This window comes from Amblyraja radiata, chromosome 4, assembly GCF_010909765.2.
Source record: "Amblyraja radiata isolate CabotCenter1 chromosome 4, sAmbRad1.1.pri, whole genome shotgun sequence".
NCBI lineage: Eukaryota > Metazoa > Chordata > Chondrichthyes > Rajiformes > Rajidae > Amblyraja > Amblyraja radiata.
In genome coordinates this window covers 52,750,665-52,773,185 of record NC_045959.1, presented here as the reverse complement: position 1 = coordinate 52,773,185, position 22,521 = coordinate 52,750,665, and the positions used below count along the sequence as shown (strand labels likewise).

General features: G+C 46.8%; 1 protein-coding gene across 5 annotated transcripts in view; it reads right to left on the bottom strand.

Moving 5' to 3' along the window:
- Positions 1 to 22,521, bottom strand: part of LOC116972101 (cadherin-7-like) — a 291,858-nt gene that overhangs the window by 16,379 nt on the left and 252,958 nt on the right. For all 5 annotated transcript variants that reach the window (XM_033019446.1, XM_033019447.1, XM_033019448.1 and 2 more), the window contains 3 exons: positions 19,495 to 19,748; positions 15,066 to 15,202; positions 774 to 895 (listed from right to left, as the gene is read on the bottom strand). In XM_033019446.1, the coding sequence (XP_032875337.1) occupies positions 774 to 895; positions 15,066 to 15,202; positions 19,495 to 19,748 (513 nt within the window). The remainder of the gene's footprint in view (positions 1 to 773; positions 896 to 15,065; positions 15,203 to 19,494; positions 19,749 to 22,521) is intronic.

Sequence of the window (22,521 nt, the reverse complement as noted above, 5' to 3'; positions counted from 1 at the left end):
AAAAGTGGTGAACTCTGCCCAGTCCATCATGGGTTCTGACCTCCCCACCATCGATCATCATGATTCACTGCCTCGAAATAGCAGCCGCATCTCAGAGACCCAAACCACCCTGGCCATACTCTAATTTCACTCCTGCCCTCGGGAACAAAGCAATGGAGCCTGAAAACTGTAACATCCAGGTTCAGGAACAGCTTTTTCCCTACAACCATTAAACACTACAACCTCCAATGAGCTCTGAACTACATGGACTTGGGGGCATTAGTTTTGTCTTTTTGCACTATAATTGTTTGTTTGTTTTTATATGTGTGTGTGTGTGTGTGTGTGTGTGTGTGTGTGTGTGTGTGTGTGTGTGTGTGTGTGTGTGTGTGTGTGTGTGTGCGCGTGTATGTGTGTCCGTGTGTGTGTCTGTGTGTGTGTGTGTGTGTCCGTGTGTGTGTGTGTGCATGCATCCATGTCCCTGTGTGTGTGCGTATGTGTGTGTGTGTGCGTGTGTGTGTATGTGTGTCCGTGTGTGTGTCCGTGTGTGTGTGTGTGTGTGTCCGTGTGTGTGTGCATGCATCCATGTCCCTGTGTGTGTGTGCGTATGTGTGTGCATGTGTGTGTGTGTGTGCATGTGTGTGTGTGTGTGCGCGTGTATGTGTGTGTGCGTGGGTATGTATATGTATTTTCACTGTGCGTTTGCACTTAGCGCATGTGGCAATAAAAGCAAGATTGAACCATTGAGCTATTCCTGGCCAAAGAACGTAACATAACTTCCAAGGGAGGTTTCTTACCTTGCCATGCTTGGTGTTTTCACAAACAAATGTTTCGTACTCCATTGGAAATTCAGGGACATTGTCATTGACGTCCACCAAGCTAATGAGAACAGATCCCCTTCCAACTTGTGCGGGATTCTCTGCATAAAGGGCAAAGCAAAGCCAAGGCAAGATTAATGAATGCAATTACATTGTTTTCTTTTTCTAATCAAAAGGAAAGTCCTGCATTTCTATCGCAGTTTACAGAATATCTTCCTGTACAAAATCATGAGAAGAATAGATCGAGTAAACGCAAGAGTCTCTTGCCCAGAATAAGGGAATCGAGAACCAGAGGAAATAGATTTTAGGTGAGGAGGAAAGATTTAATAGGAAACTGAGCAGTAACTTTTTCACACAAAGAGTGATCGGTGTATGGAACAAGCTGCCGGAGGAGGTAATTGAGGCAAGTACTATCGCAACATTTAAGAAACATTTAGACAGGTACATGGATAGGACAGGTTTAGAGGGATATGGGCCAAATGCAGGCAGGTGGGACAAGTGTAGATGGGACAGGTTGGCCGGTGTGGGTTAAGTTGGGCTGAAGGGCCTGTGTCCTTGCTGTGTGACTCTATGACTCCATGACTCTATACATGGAGCAGCCAATAGGTCCAGTCACTGTTGGAGTTATAGAACGATTGAGTAGGGATAAAGGCCCTTCAGCCCATCTTGTCCACCATTCTGGGCTAGTCTCACTTCCCCGCATTTTCCCCATATTCCTCTAAACCCTTCCTATCCATATATCTGTCTTTTAAAAGTCACAGCTTATCCACTTCTATTGCTTCCTCTTGCTATAGCTTTACCCAGGATAGGAGAATCTAGCTTTATCTTGCACTAAACATTATACCTTTTATCCTGTATCTGTACACTGTGGACGGCTTGATTGTAACCATGTAATCTTTTTGATGACTGGATTACATGCAACAAAAAGCTTTTCGTACCTCAGTACACATGGCAATAATAAACTAAATGACACTAAACTCAACTAAATAAAACTAAGCTTCAGTTCTTCTGATGATACAGGCACAGTCATGTTGGTGGGGAAGGGAGTTACAAAATGTAGACCCTGGCTTGATAAAGAACTGGTGATTTATTTATGTTGGCGTGGTGCATAACGTGGAGTTAACCCAGTTGGCAGCGGTGTTCCCATGCAATTGGTGCAATTACTCCACGTTGGTTGAGGTTCTGAGATTTGGGAGGAGTCTGGACCTCTAACAGCACACAAAGGGTGGTGGGTGTATGGAACAAGCTGCCAGAGGAGGTAGTTGAGGCTTGGACTATCCCAACGTTTAAGAAGCAGTTAGATAGATACATGGATAGGACAGGTTTGGAGGGATATTGGCCAAGCGCAGGCAAGTGGGATGAGTGTAGCTGGGACATGTTGGCCGGTGTGGGCAAGTCGGGCTGAAGGGCCTGTTTCCACACTGTATCAAACTGGAGATTTGTGTTGATCTGCTCAAAGCATACTGAAGGGTTTCTGCCCAAAACATCACCTATCCATGTTCTCCAGAGATGCTGCCTGATCTGCAGAGTTACTCCAGCACTTTGTGTTCATCCATGCCTCCAACCCTAGGCGACCATCCTTTCGACGTTAGAGATACTGGGCGGAAATAGGCCCATCGGCCCACCGAGTCCACGCCGACCAGCGATCTCCCCATACACTAGAACTATCCTACACACTAGGGACAATTTACAATTTCCAGAAGCCAATTAACCTAAAAACCTATTTGTCCTTTGAGTGTGGGAGGAAACCGGAGCACCCGGAGAAAACCCACATGGTCACGGGGAGAGCGTAAAACTCCATACAGACAGCACCCATAGTCAGGATCGAACCCGTGCCTCTGGTGCTGTAAGGCAGCAACTCTACCACTGCACCACTGTATCGCCCTAGCTCTTTCAAGTCTCTTACTGGGGTTATCTATCCAGGACCACATGTGCACAGGCACGGCACTAAGGGTACAGTCGTACATAAGTTAAGGCTGGACTATATGACTTCTTCAACAGGAATATAACGTTTCATATTACGTATATTTGTCAAACAGAACAGAGCGGGATCATCAGGCCTCAAAATAGAATTTAGGGATTACCCTACAGATATCGTCTCTGTATAATAAGACAATTATTGTTATATATGAAGAACACCAATCACATCTGAGGCTATGAAATGGCACTACTAATCAGCCACAAACATAGAAACATAGAAACATAGAAATTAGGTGCAGGAGTAGGCCATTCGGCCCTTCGAGCCTGCACCGCCATTCAATATGATCATGGCTGATCATCCAACTTAGTATCCCGTACCTGCCTTCTCTCCATACCCTCTGATCCCCTTAGCCACAAGGGCCACATCTAACTCCCTCTTAAAAATAACCAATGAACTGGCCTCGACTACCCTCTGTGGCAGGGAGTTCCAGAGATTCACCACTCTCTGTGTGAAAAAAGTTCTTCTCATCTCGGTTTTAAAGGATTTCCCCCTTATCCTTAAGCTGTGACCCCTTGTCCTGGACTTCCCCAACATCGGGAGCAATCTTCCTGCATCTAGCCTGTCCAACCCCTTAAGAATTTTGTAAGTTTCTATAAGATCCCCTCTCAATCTCCTAAATTCTAGAGAGTATAAACCAAGTCTATCCAGTCTTTCTTCATAAGACAGTCCTGACATCCCAGGAATCAGTCTGGTGAACCTTCTCTGCACTCCCTCTATGGCAATAATGTCCTTCCTCAGATTTGGAGACCAAAACTGTACGCAATACTCCAGGTGTGGTCTCACCAAGACCCTGTACAACTGCAGTAGAACCTCCCTGCTCCTATACTCATATAAAACAACCCACAAAAAAGTGTCGGTTCAAACTATTTCCAGATGGCTGAAACAGGTTTTAACAACAGCTGGGGTGGATACTAACATATTCAAATCTTATTCCACCAGGGCTGCAGCTACATTGGCAGCTATGGAGTTGGATGTACCAATGAACCAAATCCTCAAGACAGCAGGATGGATCAAGGGAAAATGTTCCAACTATTCTACCACAAACCAGTAGTTAAACTGGAACTTTGCAGAGCCAATTTTAAGTTCTGTAATATAATTTCACCCCATAAATACGGGCTATAATTTGTGCACAGGCTCCTTGAATGTGTTAACCCATCACAAATATCAGTCTGAAGAAGGGTCCCGACCTGAAATGTCACCTATGTGTGTTCTCTAGAAGTGCTGTCTGACCCGCTGTTTTTCCTGCACTTTGTATCCTTCTGTGTAAACCAGCAACTGCAGGTCCTGGTTTCTACATTAATCTCTGCAGCTCCATCGACCATTGCCAACGAAAGACTCAATCCAACATTATTCCCATACCACGGCAGCAATTAGGTAAAATTACTTTAAATTCCACTGAAGTGACTTCAAATTCAGCCCGTCATACTACCCTTAGTATTTACACCCTGGAATGCACACGCCAATTAAATGGTATGATTAAACGAGAACTTACCAGTTCGAAGTTTGATCGTTATTTTATGAGGAGTACGTTGAGGGATTACGTGAAGAACCCCGCCAGGACGCATGCGTGTCATTCTTCAAAGCAGCGATGTGAAATCACAGATAACTGTAATGACTGAACATAGTAAGATTAGAGAAGAAAATACCAGTTGAGTATATGATCAAGGGTGAGAGCGGAGGGCACGTATTCCCTCAACGTACTCCTCATAAAATAACGATCAAACTTCGAACTGGTAAATTCTCGTTTAATCTTACTATTTTACTTCGGAGTCACGTGAGTGACTACGTGAAGATTTCAAAGCTCTGTGATTTCATGCCGTGGAAACGAGTCCATGCATCACATCTGCCTTAATTGACTGTGGGAGGAATTGTGTTAACATGTTTAGACATGACTCCAACATTGAAATCCATGATAAATTGTTAACTACAAAAGAGTGTAATCTCCCACCAATGTGTGTATTATCCATTCTTCCTATAATTTGTAAGGGACCAGACCCACCTACCTCCATTGTTACCAGTGGAAGTTTGCTTCTTCTGTGTGGTCTTCGTGGAGGTTGAGGCGCCGGTGTCTGGGTTTGTTTTTGGGTTGGGGGTTTGCGCATCTTCCAGAAAGGCCGGTCTGAGCCATGGTCTAAAAGACTGCTGTCCTGTATGCCCGGCCTTTGAGCTTTCACCAGCTTTTCTTGTTCTGCTGGTGGGTGCATAAGGGTGCTGTCTTTGGCTGTAGGAGATCCTTAATGCTGTCGCCTTTATGAGCCCCAGGGCTTTCCTAAGTCCTGCTCTGACATGTTTCCAGATGCTATTTCCATGACTGGAACATTCAGGGATGCGCAGTTTCCTGGTCCCAAGTATTTTTGCAGTGGTGTTCATCGTGGTCTGGCTGTATGTATTTGGACACCATGACCAGTAGATTTTGCCTTCCTGCACCCCCTGCACACTTGTAGTTTTGTTCGTCAAAACCCCTCTTCAGGGTCAGCCCAAAATTGCCCCCCCAGTACTCCCCTCTGACGAGGGAGATGCACTGTGCAGCCCTACGTAAGGTGCTGCTGTGGGTGTTTTTTATATCCCCACGGCGACTAGACTCCATCTCCCGGAGTCTGTCATGTTGGAGCTCGGCTCCATAAGCCGCTCCAACCGGCTCCAGCGCTCACGGTCGCTGGCCGCCCAAAGTCGGACTCATCAGTCGGACTCTTTTGGTTTTCTTCTTGCCTTCCCGCCCAGACGCAGTGTTTAATCTGGCCAGTGCGGGGGCGAAGACGTCCACAGCTGTTCCCTTACGGGTGATTCCTGTGCCGCCGGCCGCTGCTGGCGTCCGCAACTCCGCGGTCTACCCCGCCAGCTCTGGTCGACTTCTTTGCCTTGTGCATGTTTCCCCCCACCTGTAGAACAGTATGGGAACAATAAAGACCGCAGTATCACATACCTGCAGGTCCAGGCTTAAAACTTGCCGTTAAGGGGGAATGTCTTCCACCCCTCCTCCTGCCGTTTTGACTTGTCAAAGCCAATGGCTCCGTTCTATATAGTCTCCCGCCCAGCCATGGTGTTTAATCTGGCCGGTGCGAGAGCGAAGTCGGGCACAGCTGTTCCCTTACGGGTGATTCCTGTGCCGCCTGCCGTTGTTTGCACAGCTCTCCATGTTTCCCCACCTGTGAAACAGTATGGGGAGAATAAAGACCGCAGTTTCACTTACCTGCAGGTCCAGGTTTAAACTGTCGCTACGGGGGAACGTCGTTCCACCCCGCCTCCTGCCGTTTCCACTTGTCAAAGTCGACGGCCCCATTCTGAATAGTCTCCCACCCGGCCGTGGTGTTCTGACCGGCGCGGGACCAAAAGTCGGCACAGCTGATCCCACTTACGGGGCTTGTGCCTTCAGCTGCTGCTGGCTCCCACAACTTCGCGGTCCTCCCCAGCCAGCTTCACTCGCAGCACTTGTGGACACTATTTTGTCCAGCTTCCCCCCCCCTGTGTAAAAACAGCGCGGGGACAAAAAACCACCGCAGAGTAAATCACTTACCTGCAGGTCGCGGTTTCAAACTTACCGCTGCGGGGGAACGCTCCACCCCGCCTGTCGTTTTGCAAGCGTGAAAGCGATATGGCACGCATGCGTCCTGGCGGGGTTCTTCACGTAGTCACTCACGTGACTCCGAAGTAAAATTGCAGGTTATGCTGCTCTTTCAATACCAACAATTACTTCAAGGTGATTTTAGTTTTAACTCAGTTATTCCAAAGAACCATTGCAGTGTTTGTGTCCAGAATTGATCGTGATCAATGATCACTTCCATTCAGTTTATACACCCAGGGACAGTTTTTTGGACAGTTTCTTCCCAGCTGTTATCGGGCAATTGCTATTGAGGGAGTGCAGCATTGGTTTACAAGGTTAATTCCCGGGATGGCGGGACTGTCATATGCTGAGAGAATGGAGTGGCTGGGTTTGTAGATTAGTTTAGATTAGATATAATTTATTGCCACACAGCCAGGCTGGTGGAAATTTGGGTTGTCTGCAGCGGTACACTGGAGTTTATAAGGATGAGAGGAGATCTTATTGAAACATATAAGATTATTAACTGTTTTTGGACACACGGGAGGCAGGAAACCTGTTCCCGATGTTGGGGGAGTCCAGAACCAGGGGCCACAGTTTAAGAATAAGAGATAGACTATTTAGAACAGAGGCGAGGAAACATTTTTTCTCACAGAGAGTTGTGAGTCTGTGGAATTCTCTGCCTCAGAGGGCAGTGGAGGCCAGTTCTCTGGATACTTTCAAGAGAGAGCTAGATAGGGCTCTTAAAGATAGCAGAGTAAGGGGATATGGGGAGAAGGCAGGAACGGGGTACTAATTGGGGATGATCAGCCATGATCACATTGAATGGCGGTGCTGGCTCGAAGGGCCGAATGGCCAACTCCTGCACCTATTGTCTATTGTCTATTGCAACTGAACCATCCTCTTCCCAACTAGAGAGTGGACTTGACCTCCCATCTACCTCATTGGATACTTTTGAAACTATCTATGAAAGGAGCTACATTAAAATTGTCCCTAGTGTGTAGGAAAGAGCTCGTATACGGAGGTGATCATGGTCATGTTTCCGCACTATATCTTTAAAGTCTGAAACATGGAAACGGGTCCTTCAGCTCAAATCTTCCATGCCGACCAAGATACCCCATATAAGCTAGTCCCATATGCCAACAATTGGTTAGATCCCTCTAATTCTTACCTGTCCAAGTATCTGTTAAATGCTGTATCTGTTATTGTACCTGCATCAACTATTCCCTCTGGCAGCTCATTCCATGTACCCACCACCCTCTGAGTGAAAAACATTGCCCTTCAGCCTCCTATTAACTCTTGCCACTCTCACTGTGAACTTGTGTCCTGTGGTTCTTGATCCCCCTATCCTGGGTAAAAGACTGCATTCACCCTATCCATTCCTCTCATCATTTTGTACACCTCTAAAAGATCACCCCTCATCCTCCTGTGCTCCAAGGAATAAGACTCCTAGCCTGCTCAACCTCTCCCTATAGCTCAGGCCCAAAGTGCTGGTAGCATTCCCATGGGATCAGATAAAATGGCAGTTTTGGTAGTGGTATAGTTTTCTTAATGCCATGTATATTATTAGTTATTGATGAGACCACCATCCATCTCCTTTTAAGAGTGAACGTTTACCTGGAAGGGATAGAACATGTTGTGCTTTTCTACCTCCGTCTTTACCCCGTGCAAGAAAGGACTTTGCTCTGCCCAAAACATAGCCTTTAGCTGGACAGAGATGTCCGCAAGTGAACACTGTTGACTGGTGCAGAGAAGATTTACAAGGATGTTGCTGGGACTCGAGGGTCTGAGCTATAGGGAGCAGGCGAGGACCCAATTCCTTGGAGCGCAGGAGGATGAGGAGTGATCTTATAGAGGTGTACAAAATCATGAGAGGAATAGATCGGGTAAATGCCTACAGTCTTTTCCCCAGGGTAGGGGAATCAAGAACCAGAGGACATAGGTTTAAGGTGAGGGGGAAAAGATTTAACAGGAACCTGAGGGCCAACTTTTTTACACAAAGGGTGGTGGATGAATGGATCAAGCTGTTGGAGGAGGTAGTTTTAGCAGGTACTCACGTAACATTTAAAAAACATTTGGACAGGTACATGGATTGTATAAGTATAAAGGGATACCGGCCAAACATAGGCAGATGGGTCTAGTGCAGAGGGGACATGTTGGTCAACATGCGCAAGTAGGGCAGAAGGGCCTGTTTCCACGCTGTATGACTGTGACTATTGTATTCATGTATAGTATTTTCTGATTCAATTGGATAGCACACAAAGAAAAGCTTTTCACTGTACTGACAATAATAAACCAACGTCAATACCAACACCAAAGGACAAGGGCCGTTGACGGATGGGAACACCGCCACACACGGGTTCCCCTTCAAACAGTGCACCAACAAACTTGGTTGTTGCTTCATCAATGCTCCCCCTCTCCAATAATATTGTGCGAATACTCTCACCGAGAGGACAACAGCAGCTCAATAAGATGGCTCATCACCAGCTCTCCAGGCTAATCAAGGTGAAAGACTACTATTGCTCTATCTCATGCTTGACGCTCTGCAAATTCTCAATTTACGGGCTTTGAACTGCACGAGATGTAGATAATATCCTTCAACAGATTGCAATCAGATATGAACTTCCATTAAGTCTAGGTTCAGATGCATCATCAGATTCTTTTCTTTATTGATTTGTTAACAATATAGAACACAGAACCGTACAGCACAGGAACAGGCCCTTCGGCCCACAATATCCGTGCTGACCAAGATGCCAAGTTGAACTAATCTCCTCTGCCGGCACGTGATCCATATACCTCAATTCCTTGCATTTCCATGTGCCTATTTGAATGCCTCTTAAACACCATTGGAACATAGAACAGAGAGCAGTACAGCACAAGAACGGGTCCTTCATCCCACAATACCCGCACCAAACACGCTGCCAAGTTAAGCTAATCTCTGCCTGGTCATGATCCATATCCCTCAGTTCACTACATTTCCAGTCCACTACATTAGAACATAAAACAGTACAGCACAGGAACGGGCCATTTGGCCCACAATGTTTGTGTCAAACATGATGCCGAGTTAAACTGATCTCATCTGCCTCGACATGATCCCCATCCATCTATTCTCTGCACTTCCACAAATTTCAATTTTGCCCCTCTCATCCTAAAGCCATGCCCTCTAATGTTTGATGATTCTGCCCTGGAAAAAAAGGTTCTGACTGTGTACCCCATCAATGCTTCTCATCATTTTATATACTTCTATCAGGTCTCCCCTCAAACTCCTACGTTCAAGACAAAGCACTTTAAGTTTGGATCAATCTGTTATCATTTCCATATACAAGGAATTGCAGATGTTGGTTTAGACTAACAATACTAATTGTTGGAGTAACTCAGCAGGACAGGCAACATCTCTGGACGACATGGATGGGTGACGTTTTAAACTTGGGACCCTTCCTCAGACTTCAGAGTCTGAAACGTCATCTATCCATGTTCTCCAGAGATGTCGCCTGACCCGCTGAGTTACTCCAGTATATCGTGTTTATTTATCTGAAATATAAAGTTGCATTACAACCATGTTGAGCAACACTTAAACACAGGCAGGCACTGTCCAGCTTGTTCTCTCTCCTTTAATTACTACAGCGATATAGCATGGAAACCGGCCCTTCGGCCCACCAAGTCCACGCCGACCAGCAATCGCCCCATGCACAAGTTCAATCCAACCCACTAGGCACACGCTGGGGCAGCATGGTGGCACAGCGGTAGAGTTGCTGCCTTAAAGTACCAGAGACCCGGATTTGATCGTGACTACAGGTGCTGTCTGTTTGTACGTTCTCCCCGTATCCGCGTGGCATTGGCTTAGGTAAAGATTGTAAAATTTTCCTAGCGTGTAGGATAGTGCTGGTGTGCGGTGATCGCTGGTCGACCCGGACTCAGTGGGCCAAAGGGCCTGTTTCCACGCTGTATCTCTGAACTAAACTAAACTAGACAATAGGCCAATGAATCTACAAACCTGCACATCTTTGAGAGGTTGAAGGTAACCGGAGCATCTGGAGGAAACCCTCAGGGTCACGGGGAGAACGTACAAACTCCGTGCAGACATTAGGCTCGAGGTTAGGATCAAACCCGGGTCTCTGGTGCAGTCGGGCAGCAACTCTACAACTACACCACTCTACTGCACATACTTGGTCCTGCCTACTCAGCAAAGCTGACTACTGACTGATTCTCTTCCCAGTATAATTAACACCTTCCCCCCCTTCCCTCCCCCCACCAGTTCCCCTACCCCCCACCCACCCCCAACCCCACCCCACCCCCCCAGAGATCCTATGACAGCTGGTTTAGCCTCAGCCCGAGACACTGACCAAACAGATCTCTCGATGCGTCTGTCTGTGAAAGTCTCTGACATTCACAAGTACTTAAAGATAACATAAAGCTATTAAATAATCACGCTATTAAAAATTTAAACATGATTAAAAATTTAACAAAAAAATATTTTAAAAAATAATTAAAACACTTGAAAACATTTAAAAACAATTCTGTATTTAAGTACTTTTAAGTGAACAATTTAATCCAAATCAATTAATTAAAAAAAGATGGACAGTTCGTTAGCTGTAATTTACATTTTCCCTTGGAGCTGTTCCTCTTGATTGAACTGTGCCGTTACTGGGCCTGTAACTAGTCCATTCTGTCTTGGGTTGGGTGAGAATATTTCTTAACCCGTCTGCTGGAATACCACGCGTGGGAAGTTACGGCTTTAAAAGATACTTGGACGGGTACATTTCTAAGGAAAGGTTTAGAGGGATGTGGGGCAAATGCGGGCAGGTGGGACTCGTGTAGATGGGGCATCTTGGTTGGCATGCGCAAGTCGGGCCGAAGGGCCTGTTTCACGCTGTATGACCTCAGACAGACTTTAGAGAGACAGCGTGAAAACAGGGCCTGCAGCCCACCGAGTCCGCACCGACCAGCAATCATCCTGTAGACTAACACTATCCTACACACACTAGACACAATTTAGGTATTGCATCCCCTGCAATAATAATAATGGGGTGGTTTGGGTGGGAAAGAATTGTCAAGGGAGGAGATGTTTTGTCCAAGGTCCTTTCTTGCTGCCAGACCCACCCCCCCACCCCCCTCCTCCCCACTACAATCAGTCTGAGGCCCTAACCCGAAACTTCACCAATCCATTTTCTCTAGAGATGCTGCCTGACCCGCTGGGTTACACGCATTTTGTACGTATCGTCGGCAGATGAGCCAGCACGTATTGTACATGCAGATGAGCCAGCATGGTGAGTTGGGCCGAACGACCTGCTTCCGTGCTGCATGACTGTGATTCTAAGGTTTTGTTTTTCATTTTTAGAGATACAGGGTGGAAACAGACCCTTTGACTCACTGAGTCCGCGCCGACCAGCGATCACCGCACACTAACATTATCCTAACTATTTTACCAAGCCAATTAGCCTACAAACCTGTACGGCTTTGGAGTGTGTGAGGAAACCCACATGGTCACAGAGATAACGTACAAACTCCATACAGACAGCACCTGTAGTCAGGATCAAACCTGGGTTTCTAGCACTGTAAGTCAGCACCTCCAGCGGGGTGCCACTGTGCTGCTCATGGTGCACATGGTGCCTTCCATGGAGTACATGGATAAGACAGGTTTAGAGGGATGTGGGTCAAACGTGGGCAGGTGGGACATGCAGATGGAGCATGGTAAGCTTTGCTGAGGGAGGAAGTGTAAGGACGGGCGTTGCATCTCCTGCAGCTGCAGGGTAAAGTACCTGGGAAGTTTGAATGGGAAGGAACAAGACACTAGTCCCACTTGCCCGTGCATGACCCTTATCCCTCTAAACCTATCCTATCCAAATGGCTCTTAAACATAAGAACAATACCTGCCTCAACTACCTCCTCCAGCAGAAGGTTCCAAGTGCCCACCATCCTCTGAGTAACAAAATGACCACTCAGGTTCCTATTAAATCCTTCCCCCTCATTTTAAGCCTTGATTATAGCATTGTCTGATTTAATTGGATAGCACACAAACTCTTCACTATATCTCAGTACATGTGGCAATAATAAACCAATGTAATCCCCATGTAAAAAGCAAATTCTCTTATACCTGTCCTGAATGTTCAACTATTATCCTGAAACTGTGACCCCTGGGTCTGGACAGCCTATCCAAAGGAAATGGCAACTTTGCAATTACCCTGTCAGATATTGCATGTTTCAATCAGATTACTTCGTCTTCTCTTGAGGGCCTGTCCCACTTACATGTCCTTGGCACGCAAATTACGCAACCTAGTGGTCGCGTTGAGCCGCGACAGTCCCGCGAAGGTCGGGCGCGATTTCATGCGTACACACAGCCGTCTGGAGCGTGTGACGTCATTTGAAGATGGACACAAAGTTAGAGTAACTCAGCGGTACCGGCAGCATCTCTGGAGAGAAGCAATGGGTGATGTTTCGTATCGAGGCTCTTCTTCAGTCTGAAAAGAAGGGTCTTGACCCGAAACGTCACCCATTGCTTCTCTCCAGAGATGCTGCCGGTCCCGCTGAGTTACTCCAGCATTTTGTGTCTATCTTCAATTTTCTTGGCCCCGCTCTGGGAGTAGAAGTGGGGGCGGATCCGGTCCGCAACGGCCGTGAGCCCCAGGCTGTGTTCGGCGATCGTTTGCCTGCTTCTGCTGCTGTTGAAGGTGAGACGTTGTGTCACGCCAGGGTCTTGGGCCTGTCCCACTTTGGCCGTCAGTTCCGTGACAGGCCATTGGAGCGCGAAGACTTCATTCACTACAAAAATTTCAGAGCCCCGCGCGATGTCGCGCACAACTACATACCCTTTCGTGCTTCTAAGTGGGACCGGCCCCGCGCAGTCATATTATGCCCGTGCACCTCAACGCGACCACGAGGTCGCGTAATTTGCGTGCCAAGGACACGTAAGTGGGACAGGCCCTTTACTCTGGGTGGCACGGTGGTGCAGTGGTAGAGTTGTTGCCTTATAGCACCAGGGACCTGAGTTTGATTCTGACTACGGGTGCTGCCTGTAGGGGGTTTGCTCCCTGTGACCGCGTGGGTTTTCTCCGGATGTTCCGGTTTCCTCCCACAACCCAAAGGCGTACAGGTTTGCAGGTTAATTGGCCCTGATAAAATTGTAAATTGTCCCTGATTTGTAGGATAGTTCTAGTGTACAGGGTGATCGCTGGTCTGTGCGGACTCTCTGGGCCAAAGAGCCTGTTAATGCGCTGTAGCTCTAAAGTAATCTACATTCTAAAGTCTTCTTAACTCAAGAACACAAAAGACTTAAGTTGTTTCAGGGCATCCCAACCCGAAACCTCACCTATCCGTTCTCCAGAGATGCTGCCTGACCTGCTGAGTTACTCCGATACTTTGTGCCTTTTTTTGTAAACCAGCCTCTGCAGTTCCTTGTATCAACATACAAGGCTTGACCACTTATTCTCCCAACATATGCCAACCCTGCAATCCTAGAAATCATCGCAGGATTCCCCTTACATAATTAATCGCTGAATCCTAAGTCAAAAATCCCTCAGTTTTAATTTAGATTAATTTAGAGACACAGCTTGTCCACACCGACCATAAATCACAAATACACTATGTTATCCCAGTTTCGCATCCCACACACAAGGGGCAATTTACAGAAGCCAATTAACCTACAAACCTGTAGGAACAAGCAACTGCAGATGCTAATTTATTCCCAAGATAGACACAAGGTGCTGGAGTAATTCAGTGGGCCAGGCAGCATCTCTGGAGAAAAAGGATGGGTAATGTTTTGTGCTGGAACTCCTTTATCTCCAGAGATGCTGCCTGACCCGCTGAGTTACTCCGGCACCTTGTGTTAACCAACAAAACTGCACATCTTTAGAATGTTGGAGGAAACCAAAGCACCTGGAGAAAACCCACCCTGTCACAGGGAGAACATGCAAACTCCATACGAGGTCAGGATCAAACTCCGGCCTCTGGCACTAGAAGACGGCAATTCTACTGCTGCACCACTGTGCCGCCCTTCTCATTACTTCTCATTCTTTTAAACTCAAGAACTTCAACCCACTTTCAGTCTGAAGAAGGGTCCCAACCTGAAATGTCACCTATCCTTTTCTTCCAGAAATGTTGCCTGATCCACTGAGTTACTGCAGCATTTTGTGTCTATCTTCAGTATAAATCAGCATCTGCAGTTCCTTCCAACACCACATAAAAGGCTCGTCTACTTATTCTCTCCTCATATGACAAACCTGCCACCCCACAACATCAACGAGGAATTCCCCTGACATGATTATTCCCTAAATCCTAAATCTCTCTGTTTTACTTTCCCTCTCACTTTATTTGTGTCCACTTTTTAAGATTCTCTTTAAAATCTATTTAATTGGCAACAAAGCTCTTTAAGACATCCTGCAGATAGTAACGCTTCTGCAGAATTACAAGAATTTCACTCTTAATTCAGTTTAGTTTCATTTATTTTAGAGATACAGGATGGAAACAAGCCCTTCAGCCCACCGTCCATGCCGACCAGCGGTCACCGCATACACTAGTTCTATCCTACACACAGAAGTCAACTAACCTACAAGCCTGTCGGTATTTGGAGTGTGGGATGAAACCGGAGGAGCACTTGGAGAAAGCCCACGCAGTCACAGGGATATATATATAAGAACTCCATACAGACATCGCCCGTAGTCAGTATCGAACCGAGTCTCTGGTGCTCAAAGGCAGCAACTCTACCGCTGCGCCACCGTGCCACCCTCCTTAGGGAATTTCTGATTGAATTACTTACGGCTCTCCATGGCTAACACTGTAATGTTGTGCTCCTCATTCGTCTCCCTGTCCAGTGACTTAGCGATTGTGATCACTCCTGTGTTGGCGTCAATGTTAAAATATCGTTCCAAGTCTGTGTTGCGATCTATGGAATACCTGGGTTGAAGAATTTAAAGAAAGGACTGTTAGTTTTCGATCATAATACGTGTTTCAACCAAAGCACATTCACTTCCTGTGTGCTCTATAAAGACAGCAAGGTGATATGTAGTGATATAGAACAAATGAATGGAAGATATGCAAAAAGTAACGATAAGTAGCGATAAAAACTAACATTACTTTTTTCATATCCTTTCTTGTTCTATATTTCTCTATATATCATCATCTATATTTCTCGTTTCCCTTTCCCCTGACTCTAAGTCTGAAGAAGGGTCCCGACCCGAAACGTCACCCATTCCTTCTCTCCAGATATGCTGCCTGACCCGCTGAGTTACTCCAGCTTTTTGTGCCTATCTTTGCTTTAAACCAGCGTCATCAGTTCCTTCCTACGCACAGTCAGTTTCTCTCTTCCTTTTTCCTGACAGGTTTACTGCTAACTGTGCTCGGAAATGGCACACTAACTTTGGCTGTTCAGGGCCCCGATTAGAGATGGGCTGTAAATTTCCACCCAGCCACTGATGTCCAAATCCAATAAAAATAAAATCCTTGGTTACACAATTGGATTAGTATTGGCCACTGGTCAATGTCGCCTTCTACCTCTGCCCCATCAGTTTTATAACTTATGGGTGTAATTGTTAATTTTTTTTATGCTACCCCATTGATTTTTTCTCTTGAAGCGCAGCATTGAAGATAGAATCATTGAATCATACAGCAGGGCAACTGTATTTTGGCCCAGGAGTCTGGTTGCAGCAAGGTACATGGAGAGGAAAGGTTTCAAAGGAAATGGGTCAAACGCAGGCATGTGGAACTAGTGTAGATGGGGCACCTTGGTCGGCATGGGCAAGTCGGGCCGAAGGGCCTATTTTCATGTTGTATGACTCCATGTCTCTATGATTCTATGATTCTATGAGTCCGCCGAATAGTGAAGGCCTGAATAGAGTGGATGTGGAGACGATGTTTCCACTAGTGGGAGAGTCTCAGGCTGGAGGCCATACCCTCAGAACAAAAGGATGTACTTTTAGAAAGGAGACGAAGAAAATTTTATTTAGTCAGGTGGTGGTGAATCTGTGGAATTCATTGCCGCAGACGGCTGTGGGGGCCAAGTCAATGGACATTTTTATCGCGGAGATTAACAGATTCTTGATTAGTACGGGGTTATGGGGAGAAGGCAGGAGAATGGGAATGAGAGGGAAAGATAGATCGGGCATGATTGAATGGTGCAGTAGACTCGATGGGCTGAATGGCCTAATTCTACTCCTATAACTTATGAATTTATGTACGCTAATTGTACATTCATTTAATTTTCTGTCCCCACATTAAAATCAACAGTCCCCCTGATTCTCAACTAAGCTCTCGGCACAATTCCCAAAGGCCAATTAATCTACCAACACACATGCCATTGAGCTGTGGGAGGAACCCGCAACACACAAAGGAAACCCAGTCAGCCACAGGTAGAATACGCAACCTCCACAAGACATTGGTGAGGCCACATTTGGAGTACTCTAATCAGATTTGAAATGAACAGCGCCAGAGAGCCGGGTTCGATCCTGACTGCGGATGATGTCCTTCTGTGGGGAGCTTGTACGTTCTCCCCGTGACTGCGTGGGTTTCCTCCGGGTGCTTCGGATTCCTCCCGCATCCCGAAGATGTGCAGGTTGAAAGGTTAAATGGCCTCTGTAAATTATCCCCAGTGTGTAGGGAGTTGATGTGAGAGTGGGATCGTGTGAAACGGTAATCGTTGGGTCAACTGGCTATTCAGGTAGAAGCCAATGATGAGGGAATAGCTCCAAGAGACTTTTCCGTGAATTACCCCGTGTGAACGGCCGATTGTAATCATGTATGGTCTTTTCCCTGACTGGATAGCACGCACCAAAAAGCTTTTCACTGTACCTCAGCACATGTGACAATAATAAACAAAACTAAACTAAACTAATCTAAATAGTTCTAGTGTACGGTGATCGCTGGTCAGCGTGGACTCCGTGGACCGAAGAAACATAGAAACATAGAAAATAGGTGCAGGAGTAGGCTATTCGGCCCTTCGAGCCAGCACCGCCATTCAACTATCCGGGGTTCGGCCGCGGGCCAGCGGCTGCGTCAGCAGGACTGGTGGGCGACAGTTGTAACATCGCCCGGGGGGTATCGCCTCAGCGCAGAGGGAGAAGAGGAGGGGAGAGACTGCAGCCCTAAGACTTTTGCCTCCATCACAGTGAGGAGATGTTGGGTGGACTCACTGTGGTGGATGTTAATATGTGTTTATTGTTGTTTTTTATTGTATTGTATTGTATGTATGACTGCTTCAATTTCGTTCAGACTTCGGTCTGAATGACAATAAAAGGCTATCTAATCTATCTAATCTAATATGATCATGGCTGATCATCCAAAATTAGTACCCCATTCCTGCCTTCTCCCCGTATCCCTCGATTCCATTAGCTGTATATCTGAACTAAACCTCAGTTTTAAACGGCTGCCATTTAATCTTGTAACAATGTCATCTGTCTTGAGATTCTCTGACTAAATGGAACATCTCCACTGACTCTGTCTAGCTTTTCTTCCGGAACCTGCTCTCCTAAAGATCATCACCCCTCCCTCTAAACTCCAAGGAATACAAATGTAATTTCTTGAGCTGCTCATGACTGGACAAGCCTCTCGTCCCAGGAATCTTTTGTAACTTTGTTGGTGCCAAATCGTAGCAACACTTGTGTACTGCCGAGATGAGGTGTGCTGTATGATTTTACCAGGTTGTGTGCAAAATAAAGCATTTCACTGTATCTAGGTAGAGTGACAATAAAATATCATTGAATTGAATCATTGAATCGTTGAATCATTAAATTGCTTTTGCACTATCTCAAATGTTAGTACATTGAAAATAGAAAGTACAGCACAGGAACAGGCCTTTTAGCCCACAATGTCTGTGCCGGACATGATGGCAAATTAAACTAATCCATCTGCCTGCACATGATCCACATCCCTCCATTCCCTGCATATTCATGTATCAATCTAAAAGCCATTTAAATGCCGTTATTGTATCTGCCTGCTTGTATCATTGTACGAGCTATTGTATCTGTAGCTCATTAAAGGCAACCATCACACTCTGTGTATAAAATTTGCTCCACACGTCTCCTTTCAACTTTCACCCTATCACCTCGAAGCCAATCCCTCTAGTATTTTACATTTCCACTCTGGGGAAAAAGTTCTGACTATCAATCCTATCTATGCCTCATAATTTCATACCTTCCTATCAGGTCTCCCCACAGCCTCCAGTTCTCCAGAGAAACCCGTCCAAGTTTGTCCAACCTCTCATCATAGTTGATACCCTCTAATCCAGGCAGAATGCTGGCAAACCTCCTCTGCACACTTTCCGAAGCATCCATATGCTTCCTGTAATGGTGCAACTAGAACGGCACATGATACTCCAAATGTGGCCTAACCAAAGTTTCATAAAGCTGCAACAAAATTCCTAAAGCTCCAAAGGCATACAAGATTATAGGCTAATTGGCTTGGTGTAATTATAAATTGTCCCTAGTGTGTGTAGGATAGTGCTAGTGTACTGGGATCGCTGGTTGGCATGGGCTCGGTGGGCTGAAGGGCCTGTTTCAATGCTGTATCTCTCAACTAAACTAATCATGACTTATTTGGAGAAACAAGGAACCGCAGATGCTGGTTTACCAAGGAAAGGCGCAAAATGCTGGAGGAACTCAGCGGGCCAGCCAAAGAAGGGACCCGACCCAAAACATCGCCTGACCATGTCCTCCAGAGATGCTGCCTGAACTGCCGAGTTACTCCAGCACTTTATGCCTTTTCATGACTACCTTTCCTTTGTGCTATTCCTTCAGCCCACAATGTCAATGCTGATCATGATGCCAAGACCAAGGGGCTTGGATTATATTTTTGGAAATTTTGAAAATTATAAGGAAGAAGAGTTTGTAGTATGTTGAACCTAAGAGCTTACATACTGGGGAAAATAACAGGGAAAATGACCAACAAAGAGAACCCAAGGATTTTAGTGAGGCAAGGAATAGATTTATCATGATGGTTTCACAGCACAGCTAGTTTGGTTAAACTAAACATTGATGGTTGCAAACAATGCCAGGATGAGTGAGAGCTCGATTAGTATGAGTGTCAGAGGTAATGGGGAGAAGACAGGAGAATGGGGTTGAGAGGTAAAGATAGATCAGCCATGATTGAATGGTGTAGACTAGATGGGCCGAATGGCCTAATTCTGCTCCTGTCACGTATGAAGTTATGAACGTTTGAGGGGCCGGGTGATCCCATGCCGGACGACGGGAACGCACCTGACGGGACTGTTGGTCGTGTCGGGGTCGTGGGCAGAGACCGTGCCGATGGCCGTGCCTGCCCTCGCCGCCTCGGACACCGACATCCGGTAGAGTGGCGAGCTGAATTGAGGAGCCTCGTCCACATCCTCCACCACCAACCTCACCGACGCCGTGTCGGTGAACGGCCCCAGCGGCTGGAAACGCGAGTCCACGTTTGCGTTGGAGACTTCAATCTTCAGGTTGTAGCTGGATTTCTTTTCAAAATCCAGTTCCTGCAAAATGATCAAAAATCGCACGCGTGTTATATTTATTAACTCCGCATGAGGTCTCTTCATTTACAGAACCAGGGAAAACTAGACACATTCATCAGATGCTGACGCTTAGCATGCCATTAGATAATTAAATGGCAGAGGTATTTACAACGTGTTTGCGCCAAGATTCTCAGTCCATCCATCTTTGTTATACTTGCTATTCACGTTTATCTGACTGCCCGCTGAGTGAATAAAGTTCCAAATATAATACTTATTTTCAAGTCTATATAAGGGTCTCGACCCAAAATGTCACCTATTCCTTTTCTCCAGAGATTTTGCCTGTCCCGCTGAGTTACTCCAGCAATTTATGTCTATCTTCAGTGTAAACCAGGGTTTGCAGTTCCTTCCCACACCAATTTTCCGTGTTCCACAGATTTTCATTTATTTTCATTCATCCTTGCAGCGTTAAAGGAAGCCATTTGGCCCATTGTTGTGGAATAAAAGGAAGTATCTTTAGAATGGAGATGAGGAGGAATTTCTTTAGCCAGAAGGTGGTGAAACTGTGGAATTCATTGCCACAGACTGCTGTGGAGGCCAAGGCAAAGGATATTTTTCAAGCAGAGATTCTCGATTAGTAAGGGTTTCAAGGGTTGTGGGGTGAAGGCAGGAGAATGGGGTTGAGAGGGAAAGATAGATCAGCCATGATCAAATGGCAGAGCAGACTCGATGGGCCGAATGGTCTAATGCTACTCCTATGTTTTGTGGTCTTATGGGTTTATGAATGAAGCCCAGTTCATCACACAGAACAGACTCCCCACTCCCGCTTCCACAGGAAAGCAGCCAATATAATCAAGGACATTTCCCATCCCGGTCATACCCTCTCATCCTTGTTCTAATCAGGTGGAAGATGTATAGCTTGAAAATGCGCACCACCAGACTCAGGAACAGCTTCTTCCTCTCAGTTGTCAATCTCCTGATAGTCCTTCCATAAGCCAGAGTACACTTTTAATCTTCCAACCCACCTCATTGCAGATATTGGACTTAATAAAGAACATGTGACAATAACAAATGTTTCTTAGAAGTTATGATAGTATCTGCGTCAACTAGCTCCTCCGGCAGCTCGTTCCATACTCCCACCATCCATTGTATGAAAAATTTACCCCTCAGTTACCTATTGAACCTTTCCACCCCTCACCTTAAACCTATGTCCTCTGGTTCTCGATTCCCCTACTCTGGGTAAAAGACTTTGCATTTCCTCTATCTATTCCTCTCATGATCTTGTACGCCTCTACAAGATAATCCCTCATTCCCCTGCACTCCAGGGAATAAAGTCCTAGACTGCTCAACTTCTCCCGACAGCTCAGGCTCCCAAGTCCTGGCAACATCCTCTTAAATCTTCTCTGCACCCTTTCCAGCTTGACAACATTTTGGGGAAAAAATGGCGGCGGCGGCGGGAGATTCAAATTAACAACGGTCCCTTACCGCGAATCGGCTTCAACTGCTTCAATTGCCGACTGCGGTTTATTTCCATCCCGGACGAGGTCTTGACCTACCACCTGACGTGGGACCACTGGAGGGTCGCTCCGGTTGCGGTGGTCTGTGGCGTTTTTTGGCCGTTATTTGGCCGTTTTCGGCCGTTGAACGATCGTCCCGCTGCGGCCTATATTGCTAGCTGCTAGCCGCCAGAACCGCTAGAATCCCTGCACGCTGCCCGGAGAGGACGCTGGCGTTGACTGTTCGCCACTTCTCCGCCCGCTGTTCCCTCCCCCCCCCCTTGTCTGTTACCTTCCTGTTACCTGTTACCTACCTGCCTGTCTGTTCCCTGCCTGTCTGTTCCCTCCTGTGCCTGTGCACCATCGATGCTGGACGCTGGGCACCTCCTGTGCCTGTGCATCATTGACGCTGGACACCTCCATGCACCAGTGAGGGAGCTGGATCCTCTCTGCACCCGCACCGCTGGACAACCTCTCTACACCAGCACTGCTGGACAACCTCTCTACACCTGCACTGCTGGATAACCTCTCTGCACCTGCACTGCTGGATACTCTCTGCACCCTCATCACTGGACTACCTCTACACCTGCTCTGCTGGACAACCTATCTGCTCCCTCAATGCTGGACACCTCGCTGCATCTGCACTGCTGGTCAACCTCTTTGCTCCCTCACTGCTCGACACCTCGATGCACCCGCTCTGCTGGACAACCTCTCTGCTCCCTCACCGCTGGATACTCTCTCCACCTGCACCTGCACCGCTGGACACCTCTCTGCACCCTCACCATCATGCTCAAATATTCAACTCTACAAATGACTGGTTTCTTCAACAACCACATCCCATCCTGCATCCAAGTCATTAAACAGCTTAGACTTCTACGTCGACCCCGTTTCATCCACAGAGGCTCTCGGCGCAAGCTTGTTTACTTCAACCACGGACATTCCATTCCATCCATCTGCTCACTACCACGCTCTACCCCCCCTCAACTGCGTCACCCCCCCACCCCAGCTGACCGCACGCACTGTCAACCGGGACAACCTCAGATCTCTCCAGCCTGCCCCCATCCCTCCACCCTCTCATAATGCCAACTTTGCCCTCCTCAATACCAGGTCGCTCAACAACAAAGCCCTTGCCCTCCATGAACTAATCCTTGACAACACTCTGGACTTCCTTCTGCGCACTGAGACCTGGCAACAACCCAATATCTTCTTCTCCCTCAATCAAACATCCCCACCTGGATTTAATTACATTTCCAAACCCCGCCCCTCCCGCCATGGAGGTGGCCTCGCTGTTATTTTCAACC